The sequence below is a fragment of the Neoarius graeffei genome, chromosome 5, assembly GCF_027579695.1.
Source record: "Neoarius graeffei isolate fNeoGra1 chromosome 5, fNeoGra1.pri, whole genome shotgun sequence".
NCBI classification, from domain to species: domain Eukaryota; kingdom Metazoa; phylum Chordata; class Actinopteri; order Siluriformes; family Ariidae; genus Neoarius; species Neoarius graeffei.
In genome coordinates this window covers 4,532,518-4,553,448 of record NC_083573.1, presented here as the reverse complement: position 1 = coordinate 4,553,448, position 20,931 = coordinate 4,532,518, and the positions used below count along the sequence as shown (strand labels likewise).

Sequence of the window (20,931 nt, the reverse complement as noted above, 5' to 3'; positions counted from 1 at the left end):
GAGAATGAGAAGTGTGACCTGCTGTCCCAGGCAAACACATTGCAAGGCTTAGTGCAGCAGCTGAAGGAAGAGCTCTCCGACACCTGCACAAAGTGTGAAATAAGGGTAAATGAGATAATCGTTGCATTAAGCAGTTCCTGAGCCAATACTGTGAGGACTTGTGATGTTAGTTCTGAATGATGAGTGACACAACAGACTATATGTCTCATTCTCATTATCTCTAGCCGCTTTATCCTTCTACAGGGTCGCAGGCAAGCTGGAGCCTATCCCAGCTGACTACGGGCGAAAGGCGGGGTACACCCTGGACAAGTCGCCAGGTCATCACAGGGCTGACACATAGACACAGACAACCATTCACACTCACACCTACGCTCAATTTAGAGTCACCAGTTAACCTAACCTGCATGTCTTTGGACTGTGGGGGAAACCGGAGCACCCGGAGGAAACCCACGCGGACACGGGGAGAACATGCAAACTCCGCACAGAAAGGCCCTCGCCGGCCTCGGGGCTCGAACCCAGGACCTTCTTGCTGTGAGGCGACAGCGCTAACCACTACACCACCGTGCCGCCCCAGACTATATGTGCTTGGAAAAAAAATTATTTCTAGTTTCAGATGCTGGGTTTCTTTTTAATATTAAATGGACGTGGCCCGTTATAGATGTGAACATTAAACACTTAAGTTTGAACTGCTTTGGTGTCGACTGTACATACATTGAAGTTAAGTAGCACTAAATTCTGAATCTCTTCTGCTCCATGGCTGCATTTTAGGACTTGGAGGTTGAACATCAAGCACATGGCAACCTGAAGTCACTGTACAGTGAGATGAAGGAGCAGCACAATGAGTTACTGAAGGTACGTTTCCCCCACACACAGTCACGAATGCTGTCGTATATTGTGTGTCAGTTGTAGGTCAGAAAAGTAAAGACAGCCCTTTTGGGCATTTCACACATGAATATTTAGAAGCAAATATTCAAGTTTCAACCCAGGACTGCGATTGTGAACTATGTGTGATGACATTTGTGTTGTATGATGAGTTGTACTTCATACTGAATGCTGGTGAATTTTTTGTTTGTTTTCCATCCATTTAGCAGCAGGACTCTCTGGCTCAAGCTGAAAGGAAATACAAAGACGTGATGGATTCCAATGCAGCAGACACACACGTCGTGTGATGAAGTAAAGGGAAAAGAGGTAATCACTGCAATAAGCAGGATGAGTTCTACAAAAAGCTATATGTACTTAACCAAATAAATAAAAATTTTTATTTTGGGGCGCTGTCAAGCAATGTGTCAGTAGGACTGATACTCTCGTAGCTCAAGCAGACTTCAGAATAAAAATTGATATGAAGCACAAAAGGTGGCACAGTGGTGTAGTGGTTAGCGCTGTCACATCACAGCAAGAAGGTCCGGGTTCGAGCCCCGTGGCCGGCGAGGGCCTTTCTGTGCGGAGTTTGCATGTTCTCCCCGTGTCCGCGTGGGTTTCCTCCGGGTGCTCCGGTTTCCCCCACAGTCCAAAGACATGCAGGTTAGGTTAACTGGTGACTCTAAATTGACCGTAGGTGTGAATGTGAGTGTGAATGGTTGTCTGTGTCTATGTGTCAGCCCTGTGATGACCTGGCGACTTGTCCAGGGTGTACCCCGCCTTTCGCCCGTAGTCAGCTGTCTATTTAGAGTCACCAGTCAACCTAACCTGCATGTCTTTGGACTGTGGGGGAAACCGGAGCACCCGGAGGAAACCCACGCGGACACGGGGAGAACATGCAAACTCCACACAGAAAGGCCCTTGCCGGCCATGGGGCTCGAACCCGGACCTTCTTGCTGTGAGGCGACAGCGCTAACCACTACACCACCGTGCCGCCCAGGACAAATTGTGTAAGACCATTTTACATGCTTTGTGCAGTGTGTACTGTTCCATTGCCTGACATAGTATTCAAGAATTTCATCTTATTCTGTGGCTGGCCAAGGGATGGCAGCACACACTCCAGCTTTGTGGTGCCAATAGTGCAGAGCATGAGCTTGACTCAGCCACGAACAAGATAACAAACAACAGCCTCTATATTTCATCCATTGTAACATTGTATACATGATACACAGCGCATAATGTACAACCCCGATTCCAAAAAAGTTGGGACAAAGTACACATTGTAAATAAAAACGGAATGCAATAATTTACAAATCTCAAAAACTGATATTGTATTCACAATAGAACATAGACAACATATCAAATGTCGAAAGTGAGACATTTTGAAATTTCATGCCAAATATTGGCTCATTTGAAATTTCATGACAGCAACACATCTCAAAAAAGTTGGGACAGGGGCAATAAGAGGCTGGAAAAGTTAAAGGTACAAAAAAGGAACAGCTGGAGGACCAAATTGCAACTCATTAGGTCAATTGGCAATAGGTCATTAACATGACTGGGTATAAAAAGAGCATCTTGATGTGGCAGCGGCTCTCAGAAGTAAAGACGGGAAGAGGATCACCAATCCCCCTAATTCTGCGCCGACAAATAGTGGAGCAATATCAGAAAGGAGTTCGACAGTGTAAAATTGCAAAGAGTTTGAACATATCATCATCTACAGTGCATAATATCATCAAAAGATTCAGAGAATCTGGAAGAATCTCTGTGCGTAAGGGTCAAGGCCGGAAAACCATACTGGGTGCTCGTGATCTTCGGGCCCTTAGACGGCACTGCATCACATACAGGCATGCTTCTGTATTGGAAATCACAAAATGGGCTCAGGAATATTTCCAGAGAACATTCTCTGTGAACACAATTCACCGTGCCATCCGCCGTTGCCAGCTAAAACTCTATAGTTCAAAGAAGAAGCCGTATCTAAACATGATCCAGAAGCGCAGACGTCTTCTCTGGGCCAAGGCTCATTTAAAATGGACTGTGGCAAAGTGGAAAACTGTTCTGTGGTCAGACGAATCAAAATTTGAAGTTCTTTATGGAAATCAGGGACGCCGTGTCATTCGGACTAAAGAGGAGAAGGACGACCCGAGTTGTTATCAGCGTTCAGTTCAGAAGCCTGCATCTCTGATGGTATGGGGTTGCATTAGTGCGTGTGACATGGGCAGCTTACACATCTGGAAAGACACCATCAATGCTGAAAGGTATATCCAGGTTCTAGAGCAACATATGCTCCCATCCAGACGACGTCTCTTTCAGGGAAGACCTTGCATTTTCCAACATGACAATGCCAAACCACATACTGCATCAATTACAGCATCATGGCTGCGTAGAAGAAGGGTCCGGGTACTGAACTGGCCAGCCTGCAGTCCAGATCATTCACCCATAGAAAACATTTGGCGCATCATAAAACGGAAGATACGACAAAAAAGACCTAAGACAGTTGAGCAACTAGAATCCTACATTAGACAAGAATGGGTTAACATTCCTATCCCTAAACTTGAGCAACTTGTCTCCTCAGTCCCCAGACGTTTACAGACTGTTGTAAAGAGAAAAGGGGATGTCTCACAGTGGGAAACATGGCCTTGTCCCAACTTTTTTGAGATGTGTTGTTGTCATGAAATTTAAAATCACCTAATTTTTCTCTTTAAATGATACATTTTCTCAGTTTAAACATTTGATATGTCATCTATGTTCTATTCTGAATAAAATATGGAATTTTGAAACTTCCACATCATTGCATTCCGTTTTTATTTACAATTTGTACTTTGTCCCAACTTTTTTGGAATCGGGGTTGTACACTGTTCTTAACTATTCGGTGACAACGAGCATACCTAACAATCTGTGTTTTTCTCTGTCTCTCACACACAGTCTCTGTCTCTCTCCATCAAGTTACACATGTCGATCCTGAGACAGCAGTGATGCTGACCTTTCCTGCTCTCCAGACCTCTCTGATCCATCCTGATGCCTTACTTCTGGCTGGAGTTCTCATTACTTCACTTCTGCGAGGATGGCCCCAAAGCTTCCTGAGCCCCCAGAGGAGAAAAGTTTTTGATATTTATAATTTTTTTAGATGATTTCAGTGTTGTGGTTGAAAGAAATGTGTTACAGTGAAAATTTTCTCAAAAATGTTATTTATTTACATGTGTCCCTTATTATTCCATGTGTCATTTCCCCTGTGTCCCTTGTAGTGGACATTTGGTCTTGTTTGATCACAAAATGTAATTATGTAATGATATTTTATTAAATTTCATGTAGATTTTTATTAAAATGTGTTTAAATTTATTTAAAAACTCACGACCTTTACCACACACATCTAAAGTAACCGGACATGCAAAATTAGATAATTTATCACATGCATACAGAATTTATTCTGCATGGTTGAGAATCTAAATTTTTTTAATCTGCAAAATGATGTAATTAATGTAGTGTGATGACGCACACAAGACAGGTGTTAATTCATGACACATTCATTCACGAAGGTTAAATTGCACAAAATGTTTTGAATTTGAGACAGCTCAAACTGTCTACTTGTAGTCGATACGCAAAATGATCCACTTCCAATGTTTGAAACTGTTGACTTTTTTTCACACACATGGAAAGTAAATGTCTGAAAAAGAGATGACATGCATTTTTATGCCTCCGCCACCGTAAGGTGCAGGAGGCATTATGTTTTCAGGTTGTCTGTCTGTCCGTGCGTGCGTCCGTCCCGAAACCTTGTGAACGCGATATCTCAAAGGCTAATGAAAGGAATTTCACCAAACTTTCACCATTTGTGCGCTTCGGGACAAACATGAACTGATTAGATTTTGAGACCAAAAGGGATAAGGTCAAGGTCACTGTGAGGTCAAATGTCTGTCCAAAAACCTTGTGAACACAATATCTCCAAGGCAGATGAAAGGAATTTCATCAAACCTTCACCATTTGTGCATTTGGGGACAAAGATAAACTGATTAGGTTTTCAGATCAAAAGGTCTAGGGTCAAGGTCACTGTGAGGTCAAATGTCTGTCCGCTTGCGTCCGTCCCGAAACCTTGTGAACGCGATATCTCAAAGGCTGATGACAGGAATTTCACCAAACTTTCACCGTTTGTGCACTTTGGGACAAACATGAACTGATTAGATTTTGAGATCAAAAGGTCTAAGGTCAAGGTCACTGTGAGGTCAAATGTCTGTCCGAAAACCTTGTGAACACAATATCTCCAAGGCTAATACAAATAATTTCACCAGGTCAAGATTACTGTGAGGTCAAATGTCCATCCCCAAATCACAACTTAATAAGGCGTGTAGTCTACCGGGCGGAGGCATCCCCATCAACGCCGTTGGCGTCGAGTTCTATCTAGTACTATTGTTGGTAACTTGCCAGCGCCCCCTATAACGATCCCACAATTCCTTGCGCGCTCCACCCGGATGTGACGTAAAGTGGAACTGCTTTAACTGTATCGAGAGCGCCTCGATTCATCCTCTCGTGTTCTGGCTACTGGAGTGGTCGGACGGACTGTTGGCACACTCGCCTACAGTGTTGAGACGAACCGCTATTGTCTGAGAACAGCCTGTTCAAATTAGTTTCGGCCGAACTTTTGAACGACCCGCTAAGTTTCAGTGATATAATGGTTTTGATTCTAAACCTTTGCAAAGTTTAACTACAGTTAAGTAGTTTTCCACTCTAAGAGGCATTTGCGGACAGCTTCGCTCCTCTCAGCCTTTTTCTCGTCGACACATCACCGGAGGTTTCTCCCGAAGCACCGTGGGCCAGCTAGGCCTCCATCTCCCTGCTTCGTTAGCCGCGGTTGGACGCAACTCGCCGCTAACCTCCTCTCCTCGGACCGCGACCCTCAGCGCGGACATCGGAGAACGAACTTCCATCGCATTGAGTAGGCACTTGGGCAAATTTTAATTTGTAGCTTATTCAGATGGTTGTTAGGGTCATGTTTAAGCTTTGAGCTGTTTAGCATACCTGCTCAGACACGGAAGGTGTTTGTTTTTTTTATTGTTTGTTTTGGTTCTGTTTTTTTCTTTGAACTTGTTAGACAGGGTATCTTGCATGATATCTTTCCTTAACTCCATTGCTAGCTTCCCTATCTGATTAGCAGCGCAGCGACAAGTTTGTTATTTTAAGCTCCGAGGCTAGACCGCTACAAGGCCTAGTTCTCTCCATCCAACACCTATTACCCACACACTCTCTCTCTCGCTCTCTCTCGCGTTGAGTTCTTTGCCTAGATAGTCTGTTGGAAATTGTTAAGTACAGTGTTTGGATCCAGCTGTAACGTGGTCAGATTCTCCTTAGCAACTTATTGCTAGCTACCTCAGGGTGATACGCTAGCTGGTAGGCTTGTGTTCTCGACTAGGCCTGCAGGCGCCATATTTCCCGACGCCATTTTGGTACCTCCCTCATTGAGTTACCTGTGATACGACACCTAGGCACTGACCGCCATTTTGTTTAAGCATTGCCAGAGTGGCTAGTCGTTAGCATCTGCCCACAGATACATACACACCTACACACACGCACGCATTGGCTTGCCCTAGTCTCTCTCACACACACACACACACACACACGCACACACACACACACACACACACACACCTACACACACGCACACACAAGGGATTCTCTTTTCCTATCTCTTTCTCTCTCTCTTTCCCTCAAATTTATGGTCCAGGTGTAATTGTTCCATTGTTTTGTCTTGTTATTACCTTTGCCTGACATTGAATGTATTTTGTGAGATTATTATTAGTGAGTAGTAGACAAATAAAAGCTAATCAAATTGAATTACATTTTACTTGTTCCTGTTGTTTATTCACAAGGTCAACTATTTAGAACTCCTTTTTCCTTCAAAATTTAGCTTTTGTATACAACTGGGTTTCCCATCTAATGCAGAGCTACCATTAATCTTGAAGGTAACCATTCACGGTGAGTATTAAGATTAATAATTTAAGATTTTATGAGACTGATCTTTATTTATAAATTGATTATTTCAATTATCAATTATTACATAATTTATAATTTAATTAATCCCAATTCAACCTACACTATTATACATGGAAGTAAAGAAAACTGTCCAATGCATATTTACTCAGCACATAAAAGGGGTTTGTAACAGTGCCTGATGTGGGTGGAGCACAGAAGCATGAGCTGATGTTCACACACTCTATTTTTTGTATTTTCTTTGCTTTTCAGCTGTACTCACTCACACACGTGTTCGGGTCGGGAGAGCCCCCTTCTCTGCTCTCCCCCTCCTTTTATGCTCTGCCATCCCTGCAACAAACACACACACATTAATTGACAACAGGTGTAATGACTTGGCCACTCACCTTCCCCGACCCCGCCCTCCATTCACAAACTGACGCTTGGCCACACCCCCGCTGCCACAGGGTTATGGTTCGACTGCAGGTTTCATGAACCTGTCGAGGTGAAGTGTAAAGATTAGGTGTCAATGCATGCAGTCATTAAGCATGATGAGATATTAACACATGTTAAAAGGTTCTTTTTCTTCTAGTTTTACTTAGAATCATGACACTGATGTTTATATTGTCTCAAGATGAACATGAACATGAATCCTTACAGTGTGGATGATGTCCTGGTATGGTAGTTGCACAACACAGGACAAGAAAGCTCAACAAAAGGGTGGTGAAAACTGCTCAAAAGATCGTCAGTAAACACTCCCAGCAATTCAAGATGTGCTGTCTGGTGAAAGACAAAGCGCATCATGAAAGACTCGAATCACCCTGTACTGGCACATTCTCCTTTCTGCCCTCTGGCAAGCAACTCAGGATGATCCCCCCCCCCAAGATTCAGGGACATCTTCTAATGTGTACTACATTAATTAGGATGCAGTGCAAAGCACAGCAACCTATGGGCTCCCCTAGGGGAGCCCATAGGTTGCAGTGCAAAGCACTGCAACTATTGTTCTTCTACGTATTTCTTCTTCTTCTTCTTCTTCTTATTCCTACGCAAATTTCGATTTCGATTAACTCAATAACCGTACGTCGCACACAGACAAACAATATATCAAAACGTGCGGCTCGATCGGACTTGCTATGCTATTACTTTTCTCTACAGAATATGATTTTTTCGCGACGTAGTCGTGAAAAAATCGTCGAAAAAAACCCCATTCATTTCTATGGAATTAATTGAAAAAAAGCACTTTTTCAACATTTTTCAAACGTCCGCTGCTCTGGCATGCTTTCACCTAGAGATGTGATTCAAACTCTAAAACGTAGGAAAACTTCTCTGTGGATCTGGCATTCAACTTTTCTGCTAGGTTCTACACTTTCGGATCAGTCCCAGCTCAAACGCCATGTGGGTTCCGGGAGAAAATCCGGCTTTTGAATGGGTGTCTATTGCGTTACACACCAGTGAAGCTCGTTAAGTCAGAGTGGAGAGAGGTTGAAAAAAAAGGTCAAACTTTCTCGCTTAAACTGTGTTTTCAGCCACAAATTTCACTCTACAGACATGATTTTCTCAAAAGTAGTAGTAAAACTTGTCCTGATTCACACAATGTGTCTACCTAAACGATAGGATTTACAGTTTTTGAATGACAAGCGTCAAACTGAGGACAGGGCAGCTGACAGGCCTCATTGACACCCATTATAAACTTGAGAGAAAAGTCACTCGTTTTTAAATCGCTCTAGTGTCATTATTTTTAACACTACAGACAAAAAAATACATCATTTTATTCAGGAGACCCTTCTAGTGCTCACTGTGAAAGAATTTTGTGAATAGCTGCTTCCGTTGTCGAGTTATTTGTCATTGTTCGAGGCCTGTTCCATAGTAAAACACAGCACAAAATTCAAGACCTTGTGTGTCTTAGCTCATTGACACCCATTATAAAAGTGACAGAAAAGTCTCTAATTTTTAACACTACAGACAAAAAATTACATCAGTCTATTCAGGAGACCCTTCTAGCGCTCACTGTGAAAGAATTTTGTGAATTTCTTTTTTTTGTGAAAAAAAAAACAGCCTCGGTCGGCATGACACTTCACCTTAGCCGCCCACTTTATTAGGAACACTTCTGTTCGTACATACAAACTACAAACACTCTTCTTAGAGTTTAGAGTTTATTTTATTTTTAAAAGGGACAGTGCACAAATTAAACATTATCCTTGTGGTAAGGACAGATGTCTGTCCCAGGTTATAGCAGTACATGCTAATTTCTGTAGTCACTTTGTTTATACTCTTGAATAGCTCTTCTTCATGACGGCTGCTGTCTCAAGCACACACATAATCATTGCATTGAAACATCATTGCAGGTCACACATTCACGGCCAGCGAACATGCGTGACCGAATTGCTTCGCGCACTGCATCCTCTCACAATTTCCCCCGGGGAATTGTCCGGTCTAGTTTCTCATTCATCTCCTTCAAGTGATCTTTCCATCCTTCTATAAACATCAATGTTAGACAAGAAAATTCAATAAAATAAATTTACTGAGGAAAATAAGTTCCTGGTGATTTCAGACCCTCCATCAGGCACAAGGAGAGACAGACACAGAAACAGTCTTTATTTAAAAACAAACAAACAAACAAACAAACAAAGTTCATTCAAACAAATCCAAATCAGCAAGCAAAGTTCAAGCAATCTACAAAGAGGACAAACTGAAAGACCGGAACACTGTGCAGAAGGTTTGGCATGAAGAGGCAATGACCACTATTGCCCCTTTTCCACCAAAGCAGTTCCAGGGCTGGTTCGGGGCCAGTACTTAGTTTGGAACCGGGTTTTCTGTTTCCACTGACAAAGAACTGGCTCTGGGGCCAGAAAAACCGGTTCCAGGCTAGCACCAACTCTCTGCTGGGCCAGAGGAAAGAACCACTTACGTCAGCGGGGGGGCGGAGTTGTTAAGACCAACAACAATAACAAGACCGCGAAAGATCGCCATTTTTAAGCGACTAGAGGCAGCAGCTGTACAAACGCAAAGTCATCCATTATTATTATTATTGTTGTTGTTGCTGCTGCTGCTTCTTCCGTGTTGTTTTTGCTTCGATATTTGCGCCAAGGTTTATGCGAATGTAGCGACGTATACAGCGATGTAACTGACGTATACAACGACGTAACTGACGTATACAGCGACGTAATGACGTGGCTTCCCTTAGCACCACGAGCTATGGAAAAGCAAACTGGTTCTCAGCTGGCTCGCAAGTTGAACAAGTTGTGAACCAGCACCAGCACTGGCCCCGAACCAGCCCTGGAACTGATTTGGTGGAAAAGGGGTATATGTGATGCTTCTCACCATGTGTGTGTACCCTTTAATAAAGTTACTGGTATGGTGTGTAAGGAGCTGCAGGTGCAACTGTTCCGTCATCAGGAGTGCGTGTGCGCGTGTTGTAGTCCTAGGCGGCCATGTTTGTAGGCGGCAAGTGCTCATGAGAAACAAAGTTCATGACCGAGGCTTTTGGTGGAGGCATGACACCCTAACTTTAAATTTCACAGTATCTTAGTTTTTTTCCCCTGATGTTTACGTTAAAAAAAAAAAGTAGTGACACAATAGCTTGACTTGATCTTCGGAACACAGAGTACACAAGAGATCCTTTGCAAGAATTTTCGATACTGAAACTCAGCTTTTTCATCAGCTTGATAATTGAAGACGTCACTTTTCTTCAAAGAAATTTCTTCATTTTTCCTTGCATATTTATCACAATAAACTGATTGAATATTAAAGACCAATATCATGGAACTCTTATTTATACATGACATATTTTATCTAGTTATTGTAAATTATAGAATTGAGATACTGATTATTTTGTAGAGTATATTTTCATCAAGGGCGGCACGGTAGTGTAGTGGTTAGCGCTGTCGCCTCACAGCAAGAAGGTCCGGGTTCGAGCCCCGTGGCCGGCAAGGGCCTTTCTGTGCGGAGTTTGCATGTTCTCCCCGTGTCCGCGTGGGTTTCCTCCGGGTGCTCCGGTTTCCCCCACAGTCCAAAGACATGCAGGTTAGGTTAACTGGTGACTCTAAATTGACCGTAGGTGTGAATGTGAGTGTGAATGGTTGTCTGTGTCTATGTGTCAGCCCTGTGATGACCTGGCGACTTGTCCAGGGTGTACCCCGCCTTTCGCCCGTAGTCAGCTGGGATAGGCTCCAGCTCGCCTGTGACCCTGTAGGATAGGATAAGCAACTACAGATGATGGATGGACGGATGGATGGATATTTTCATCAAAATGGAGTGAACAAATGTCAGCAAAAAGAAAAAGATGTGACATATAGTAATAGGCTCATTGCACCTACACATTCTTGTTTCTCTTAGTCCTGCTCCTGGATTTCTGTTTGTTTCACGATAGTCGCAATGGTGGTATTTTACTCAGTGCCGACAAGAGCACTCAAAAATGAATGGCACTGATGGCCATTAGATCTACAGTGTAAGAATATTTGTAAAGCCCCTTCTGTGCAGCACGAGAATGGCTTTGAAATGCATGATTTGACATACTGTACATACACAATGAGAAAATACACACTGTTCAACATGAATCCACACTTTGGTCTACACACAGTTCATGGTTACTCCACACTGTTCAATTCAATTTCGTTTTATTCAACAATGCTTTCAACAACAGACATGGTCACAAAGCAGCTTTTCAGTAAACTAGATACGGATTTAAGTTTGTCCCTAATGAGCTAGACAGAGGCGACTGTGGCAGTGAAAACCTACCAGCTGTCGCATATGTAGAGGAAACAGGAAATGGGCCTCTCACAGAGCCAATCTTTGAGAAGATACAAACTGATAATCAGTTAAATCAGACCTGAACTCAGAAATCTAGAAGAATATTGTGGGAAGCCATGCCTTAAAGGTAAGAGAAGCAGCTTTGGGACCAAAAGGTTTGCAGTTCAATTCCCTGGACCAGCAGAGGAATGGCTGAAGTGCCCTTGAGCAAGGCACCGAACCCCCAACTGCTCCCCAGGCTGCCCACTGCTGTGGGTATGTCAGGGTCCTGTCGGGTGTTGCTCTGGATCAGAGCGTCTGCTACCGGTAAATGCCTGGAATGTAAAGATCTGTGGTCTCAAGACTGCATGAAGATCAAGCAACAACATGCAATGAGGCAACCCTGATTGGAGGTCAGTCATAAGTTCAATTCAATTTTATTTGTATTGCACTTTTAACAATAGGTATTGTCACAAAGCAGCTTTACAGAAATTTATAAATTCCGGATATAAATTTTACATCCAACCCCAATTCCAAAAAAAGTTGGGATGCTGTGTAAAATACAGTACTATGATGAGTTACAAATCATGGAAACCCTATATTTCATTGAAAATAGTATAAAGACAGCATATCAAAGGTTGAAATAGAAATTTTGTTGTTTTTTGAAAAATATATTCTCATTTTGAATTTGATGACAGCAACACGTTTCAAAAAAGTTGGGACAGGGGCGTGTTTACCACTGTGTTGCATCACCTTGACTTTTAACAACACTCTGTAAACGTTTGGGAACTGAGGAGACCAATTGTAGTAGTTTTGAAAGAGAAATGTTGTCACATTCTTGCCTAATATACAATTTCAGTTGCTCAAGGTCTCCTTTTGTCGTATTTTGTGCTTTATAATGCGCCAAATGTTTTCAGTGGGAGAGAGGTCTGGACTGCAGGCAAGCCAGTTTAGCACCCAGACTCTTTTACTCCAGAGCCAGTTTTAATATGTGCAGAATGCAGTTTGGCATTGTCTTGCTGAAAGAAGGAAAGCCTTCCCTGAAATAATGTCTGGATGGCAGCATGTTGCTCCAAAACATGTATATATCATTCAGCATTAATGAAGCCTTCCCAGATGTGCAAGCTACCCATGTCATGTGCACAAATACACCCCGATACCATAACACATGCTGGGTTTTGAACTGTGTGCTGATAACAAGCAGGAAGGTCTCTCTCCTCTTTGCTCTGGAGGACGCGGTGTCCATGATTTCCAAAAAGAATTTCGACTTTTGATTCGTCAGACCTCGGGACAGTTTTCCACTTCGCCTCAGTCCATCAAAAAAGAGCCTGGGCCCAGAGAAGGTGGCGGGGTTTCTGAATATTGTTTATATCTGGTTTTAACTTGCATTTGTGGATGCAGTAATGAAGTGTTTTCACAGACAATGGTTTTCTGAAGTGTTCCTGAGCCCATATAGTGATTTCCACGACAGACACGTGTCTGCTTTTAATGCAGTGTCTCCTGAGGTCCTGAAGATCACAGGCATCCAATGTCAGTTTTCAGCCTTGTCTCTTGCATACAGAGATTTCTCCAGATTCTCTGAATCTTTTAATGATATTATGGACCATAGATGATGTGATCCCCAAATTCTTTGCAGTTTTACACTGAGGAATGTTATTGTTAAATTGTTACACTCTCTACCCACACAGTCTTTCACAGAGTGGTGAACCCCTCCCCATCTTTACTTTTGAAAGACTCCGCCTCTCTGGGATGCTCTTTTTATACCCAATCATGTTACTAACCTGTTGCCAATTAAACTAGTTTTTGTTTAAACATTACACAACTTTTCCAGTATTTTGTTACCCATCTTAACTTTTTTGAAATCTTGCTGGGGCTAAATTCAAAATGAACGTATATTTATTTTAAAAAAAAAAGGATTTCTTAAGTTCAACATTTAACACGTTGCCTCAATGAAATATGGGGATTCTATGATTTGCAAATTTTACACAGTGTCCCACGTTTTTTGGAAATGGGGTTGAATATGAATTTATAAACTTATCCTGAATGAGTGACCAGGAGGTGATGGTGACAAGGAAACACTTCCTGAGATGACATGATGAAGAAGCCTTGAGAGGAACCAGACTCAAAAGGGAACTCATCCTCGTCTGGATGACACCAGATACCATGTTTATAAATAATTCACTTTGATAACTGTGTGCTATTTCATTAAAAAGTGCAATTGCTTAGCCAGGAAACTCATTAGAGTTTTAACATTAAATCTATTTTGATGACGTTGTCAGCTGTTCATTGATGGAAACTTGCGCAAGACTTTTCACGGAAATTGCAGTCCTAAAATTATCATGGCAATTATAGTCTTAAGCCATCATAGCAAACTGTTTGTATTAATTGCAGTCCAAAGCTAACTTCATGGTTTCAGTATGCATCTTGAGGCTGTCCAGATGAGACCAACCTCAGCAGGAGCAAGGTGATGAGGACTCCAACCAGAAGTAGGGCAGCAGGATGGATCAGGCAGGTCCAGAGAAAAGAAGAGGCAACTGTCATCTCAAGAGTAGCATGTGTAACTCAACAAAGAGAGGGAGAGAGAGAAGGTGAAAAGGGGGAGGGAAAAACACAGATTGTAAGGTACGTTCACTGTCACAAAATGTTAAGAACGTTGTACATTGTGTGCTGAGTTCAAGTAGGAACTCTAGCAAGACTAGCAATGACAGCATAATGCAAAGGGAGATCCAGATGGTAACACAGACATGAGAACACCCTGAGACATAAAGCAGCCAGCTGCTCCACTTGCTGTGTTTTGATAGGGAAAAAATGACAATGCGGCATAAGGGGAAATTGAAAAATACACTCAAATAAAATGATAGCACAATATTACTGATATAAACGGTGAAAACTGGGTATAATTTAAACGTTGACACCGGCAAGAAACTCACAGCAAATGATTTGAAAACAGGAATTACATCACAGGAACTACGTCACCAACTGTCATGTTCTCCATCATTTAGTCATTTACAACTTTAACCAGTGCTGTATCAGTACTGTAACAAAGCCTAAGTCCGAACTGAATGATTTAATTAATGTGATTCTTTTGTGGTACAACCTCAGATCTTAGGAAGTAATATGAAGAAATCAGGCTAATTGAAAAACAATAAAGCTTTTATTAAAATTTGAATCAAAGTATACAGTCTGTATAGGAGTGAATGTGAATCCACTCATAGGTCAAGACCAAGACCATATTTAGGGAGACCAATGCCTGAGATCAAGACAAATCAAAGCACAAGTACCAATACAGAAGACTTTTCAAGACTGGATTTGAGTCCTCCAGTCCTATGCCGAAGCATGTGGAATTGGTCCCATTTTGATTCTTTCGCTCGTGAAACAATCATCACTTTGGCTGAATTTCAAAATTTTCCATCACCCCAATATAGTAAAATTCACAGGGTATAAAATAGTGGCATTTCCATTCTATGAAGGGCATTATGCCCAATTATTTGGGATTTGCCCCATTTTTCTTCTTCGAGCTATCCAACCTTCACGATGGCTGAGTCACAATAGTTCCTTAGCACTGTGTAAGAAACAATTGCTCTATGTGGTTCAAGATTCCCAAATTAATACCTGCCATTTTAAACTTTTTTATACAATTGCACAATACAAGCGAGAAAAGTGAAATTGTGGGTGAATCCCTTATATATATGTTACATATATATGTTACATTTATACTGGGGCAGCACAGTGATGTAGTGGTTAGCGCTGTCGCCTCACAGCAAGAAGGTCCGGGTTCGAGCCCCGTGGCCGGCGAGGGCCTTTCTGTGCGGAGTTTGCATGTTCTCCCCGTGTCCGCGTGGGTTTCCTCCAGGTGCTCCGGTTTCCCCCACAGTCCAAAGACATGCAGGTTAGGTTAACTGGTGACTCTAAATTGAGCGTAGGTGTGAATGTGAGTGTGAATGGTTGTCTGTGTCTATGTGTCAGCCCTGTGATAACCTGGCGACTTGTCCAGGGTGTACCCCACCTTTCGCCCGTAGTCAGCTGGGATAGGCTCCAGCTTGCCTGCGACCCTGTAGAACAGGATAAAGCGGCTAGAGATAATGAGATGAGATGAGACATTTATACTGGACTACATAGGGCAGAGGGAAGAATACATTTTAGATCACTGGGCAGAGGTAACAGTGCATTTTATAACCTACGTAGTGCACTTATCCCCTTCGGACATAATGTGTACAATTGTCCACATGAGGTTCCATAGCATTTTTCCTTGTGTCTGAAGGCGTTATAGAGGGAGTAGAAGAATGAGAACAACACCAACTGAGTGATCTCTTCCTGTACCCTGGTATGAAATAATGACTTCATCAAATCAAACTACGAAGTGCACTATATCCCCAACCCTTGTGCAATTTAGGACACAAGTCACTATAAATTAGTCACCGGATCTGGTCTTTGGAGTTTTCTTTATTCTGCAGTACTGTCATGGCATTTAGCAGACATTTCCATCATTATCATGACAAAATATGATTATTTTACAAATCACAATTTGTTCATAAAACTCAGAAGATAATACTATATGCTTCGTTTTGTGAAATAAAAATAAATTATGTAAATATTTCTTGATAAATATATATCTATATTTTTATATAAAAGTACATTTCAGCTCCTAGTTGCTAATACTTGATTATGGCACTATACACAGACACACAAGTATGTACATTAACACATTTTTGTATCTCTCGCTCTCTCACACACAAAATCACGTTTGGCTTGTCGCTTTAAAGCACTACTGAAGGAAGCAATGTGGCAAGTTTAAAAACAAACATACATCCAAAGAAAAAAACAAGCCGCCTTAAACCCCGTCCCTCTCATTTCTTATTGGCCATAGAAAACCTGTCGCAATCATTTCTGCTCTGAATCTCACACACACCTTCATATTTAAGGATGCATTTAAAGCAAGTTGTGAATTTTAACATAAATAAAAATGCACGTGCAGACATACGATTAAAAAAAAGACAGTAAGTTGACTCACATACAAGAGGAAGACAGAGTCAGTGTGTGTGTGTGTGTTAAAACAGGAATGGCAAAGCTTTGAGCACACAGTTCACGAGGGCTGTACCTTGGTTTGCAGTGTGTCACACTGGTGAAATCCCAAATTTTTCTTTCTTGGATTACGTAGGGTGAGTGCATGATTACTGCTCTGTTCTTTTACGCCCTTGATCGTACAAAATACAAGCAGTATAGATTTATTTGGGATTCAGCCATTGTAAAGAAACCAAGTTAGCTGGAACAATAAAAAATAAAATCCCAAATGCATCTATTATAGACATGTAGTGCACTAGGTCGAGTACACTGCTATTTAAATACCCTGTGAAGTGCACTTATACAGGAAGAAATGATCTGAATCAGTAATGGTTCTCTCGTGGACATACAGTGCACTATATAGGGTGTAATTATTTTATATCCTATAAAGTGCATGAATATATGACAGCAGAGCTAAAATCTCTGTGTTGTCCACTTGATAGCGTGTCATTATTTATCCGATGGAGTGCACTCATACTGTACAGGGAGTAATGATCACAATCTATAGTGCCCTAGCTGACATTTGGTGCACTACACAGGAAGTTGGTGCTATTATTTCATATAAAGTGCACTAATATATTAAGGCGGATCTAAAATTCTACACTGGGTGCCACTGTTTTGTACACACACACACACACATTATCTCTAGCCGCTTCATCCTTCTACAGGGTCGCAGGCAAGCTGGAGCCCATCCCAGCTGACTACGGGCGAAAGGCGGGGTACACCCTGGACAAGTCGCCAGGTCATCACAGGGCTGACACATAGACACAGACAACCATTCACACTCACATTCACACCTACGGCCAATTTAGAGTCACCAGTTAACCTAACCTGCATGTCTTTGGACTGTGGGGGAAACCGGAGCACCCGGAGGAAACCCACGCGGACACGGGGAGAACATGCAAACTCCGCACAGAAAGGCCCTCGCCGGCCCCGGGGCTCGAACCCAGGACCTTCTTACTGTGAGGCGACAGCGCTAACCACTACACCACCGTGCCGCCCCACTGTTTTGTAACCAGATAAATTATGCTATATAGAGATCTTGCAGTCACGTGACTGGAAAGTACACAACCGCCATCTTGTCGGTCAAAAACACCGCTGAATACTGCTGCACTCGTGTACAGAATGGATCAATTTCAACCGACGGACTACACGGCTCATTTTTCTAATGAACAGATAACTAGATATATGTCTAAAATAAACGATCTACAGATTTGTGACCCTTATGGCTTTCCGGACGGAGTTTTCACGACCGGATTTTGAACTGCCAGCGGAATACCCGGACGTGTATGATTACCTCATCAACTTTCCCTCGCTGTTCAGTGGTGAAGCACTGCGTGCTTATAAATCTCTGGACAGTTTTCTTTACAGAAATTCAGGATTTGTCAGCGACTCAGATGTGGCATCTTGTAAACAAGAAAATAATCCTCATTGGATGGGTAAGTCACTTAAGTATTGAGTATAGCACTGACCAGCCGATTATAGAATAAGGTAATTCCAAATAGTCCGTGTTGTTTACATGAATCTGGCGTTGGAGAGGTAGAGGCTTGGCAGTGGAGATTTGAGTAGCTGTTTTCTGAGCTTAGTCAACAGGCCGGCTCTGCCTGCAGCCTCGCTTTTGCTTCGGCTCCCGGCGCCGCCTCCTTCGCTTTGCTTCCGATAGCAATCCACGGAGACCCCGCTGGTCTCGCAATCTGGTCTCGTCTGGAATTTTTTTTTTTCTCGTCCGGAATGTTTTTTTTTTTTTCTCGTCCGGAATGTTGTGCATGTGATGGAAATCGCTACAAACCGTCATTTTCTGCTGGAAACCAATGTCCAGTAAGTCCATACGGTTGTAGTGGATATTGAAGTCCGGTACAGACGAACAACACGCAAAAATACACACAAAAACCGTGCACAGGTAGGGAGAGCTTGTAGCTGCAGCCGTTGTAGTAGAATTGTATATAGTAGGGTTTTCCAGAAGAAAAGGTAGAAGTAAAAGCAGAAGTAGAACCAGAAGTAGAAGTAGAAGGCGGAATATGGCATTTGACCGACAAGATGGCGTCTGTCACAATCTGGATCGGCTGTGACGTCACATGCAAGATCTCTATAGCTTGACATTAATACATTTTTGCATAGGTACATTTTGCATAGGTAATTTACAGTTGTATATTTTCACAGGTATGAAATAATACTCCCTACATAGTGCACTATATTTCTAGTAGAAAACCGTTACTGATACAGCTCACTAATGCATGTACAAGTGCACCACATACAGTACCGTAGGATTAAAAATGTAATGGCGCTCTACATAGTGCGCACGCGGGCGTGTGAATATATAAGTAAAATGTCGCACCGCCCTTATTCATTTTATCTCCTTGCTCCCTAAATAGGTGCACTTCTAAGGTATGAAAATGGCTGCATCCTATCTCGTGCACTATATGATGAATATGAAACATTTTTGGGATTTCGAGCTCCCTACTTCCTGTACAAGCGCACGATACATGTGGAATCAAACCTGGCTGACTTGAAGCTGTGTGTAAAGTGCCATCGATCGGGTGTCGCAGGCATGATTTAACACTCTACACAATGCACGCCTGCAGGGATTTGTAACGTCAGCTTAATGAACTGTTTCAATGATGGCAAGTATGCATGCATGGTGATTGGATGTCTAGTGCACTAGATAGAGTGTAAGCGCATTTTATATACGCATAAAGCAAAGGAATGTGAACAAAATCACAAATATCACGTGTACTGAGTCTTGATGAGTAAAATGGATATAAATCTCATTTTTCTTTATTCAAGGCAACTTCATCACTGCAGGTTTAGTTTGGCATTCAGGTTGCCATAGAAAGGCAGAAAATTCTAGTGCTTTTAAAACAAAACAGACATATACTGGATTTTAAAAAAGTTCTCACTTTGAGAAAAAGCAAAAAAAAAAATTCAGTGAGAAAAGAAATGCACACAATTTACGCTTTACCCCAAACGTAGTCGATCAGCGGAAACATGTTTGCACTGGAGTTATGATGCTCATGTGGTGAACAAGAAACAACTACCAGTTTAGCATCATGCACTGCATCGAAAGACATCTGTACTTAAATTTTAATTTAATTTGGAAGTACGGCATCATCGTAGTCACTCCTAGAGCACAAAGCTAAACTGGTGGCGAAAAGCGTACATTCTACGTTCGCGATATGAGCCTCAAAAGCTCCACTGCAAAATGAACAAGGCAAACTTTACACTTCACAGACATGTCTCAGGTGGTTGGCTCCATCTGGAATGAAATTGTGGGCAGTGAATTTTTCGCTACAGAGCTCGTGGGGTGTGGATGTGTGTGTGGGCGGGGCTAATCATGCTCGACAGAGCTGTCGAAATTCACAGTCTAAATTCACTTCCTCGATTTAGACGGATGTCAGCCCGTGATGTGATTGGCTGGAGAGTCGGCTGCCCTGTCTCTGACCTTTGACCCTGGGCGGGGTCAGTGGCGTTTGGCTCTCTGAGCGCTCTGAGTGCAGGAGGCGCAGCAGGCCGACTTGTAGTAGGAGTAAACGCAGAGCCGAGCCTGGACCACCATGAGACAGTTGGAGCGTCGGTCCTTACAGCTCTCATCTGTCAGGAAGACAGGAAGAGGACAGAGTGAGGGCGGGGACAAAAAGGATGGAGAGACTGGGTGCGCAAGAAAGGGTTAAAAAGAGAGAGTGAGATGTACAGATGGAAATAAAAGCAAAGGAACAGAAAGCATGACAGCAAAAGAAGGAGAGAAAGAAAATAAAGAGTGAAAGCTGGTGTGGGATGGAGAGACAAGGAAAAAAACAGATGGAAATCTGGAGAGATGGACAGACAAAAGGAGAACTACAGATGGAAATATGGAAATAAAAAGAAAGAAAGAGAACAGCAGGAAGGTGGCAAAAAGAAGAAAGGAGAATCAGAGAATGAGTGCAAGAAAGAAAGAAGAGAAAGAGAGAAAGGCGGGGGTGGGTTGGAGAGATGAGGCCGAGAAGGAATGGAAAGATGGAGAGAAAAAGAACAGAGAAATATCGATGGAAGTGAAATAAAAAGGAAGATAAATAACGGTGGAGAAATAGCAGGGATGTGATTGGCCAAGGACAAAAAAGCAGGAGAATATATAGACCCGTAATGCGACACGGCAGCAGTGTGGTGTGATACGGCGCGGCAACGACGCGACAAACTGCAGTACACATGAACTTGGTCTATCACCAGTATACTGACATTGTTATTATGCAGCATGTATGATAATGTGCTATGCAGCCAAGATGGACTATAATAATAGTTCAAGTTTTTCATCAGCATCAATGTTGATGTTGATATTATGTTGCCTACACTGTTGTT

At 42.4% G+C, this 20,931-nt stretch overlaps 1 protein-coding gene across 1 annotated transcript in view; it reads right to left on the bottom strand.

Annotated features, from left to right (window-relative positions):
• Nucleotides 1-15,970: 15,970 nt before the first annotated feature.
• adamtsl4 (ADAMTS-like 4) overlaps nucleotides 15,971-20,931 on the bottom strand; it is a 94,724-nt gene continuing 89,763 nt past the window's right edge. Inside the window, exon 17 of the mRNA XM_060920985.1 lies at nucleotides 15,971-20,190. Within this exon, the coding sequence (XP_060776968.1) occupies nucleotides 20,060-20,190 (131 nt within the window). The 3' untranslated portion in view covers nucleotides 15,971-20,059. The remainder of the gene's footprint in view (nucleotides 20,191-20,931) is intronic.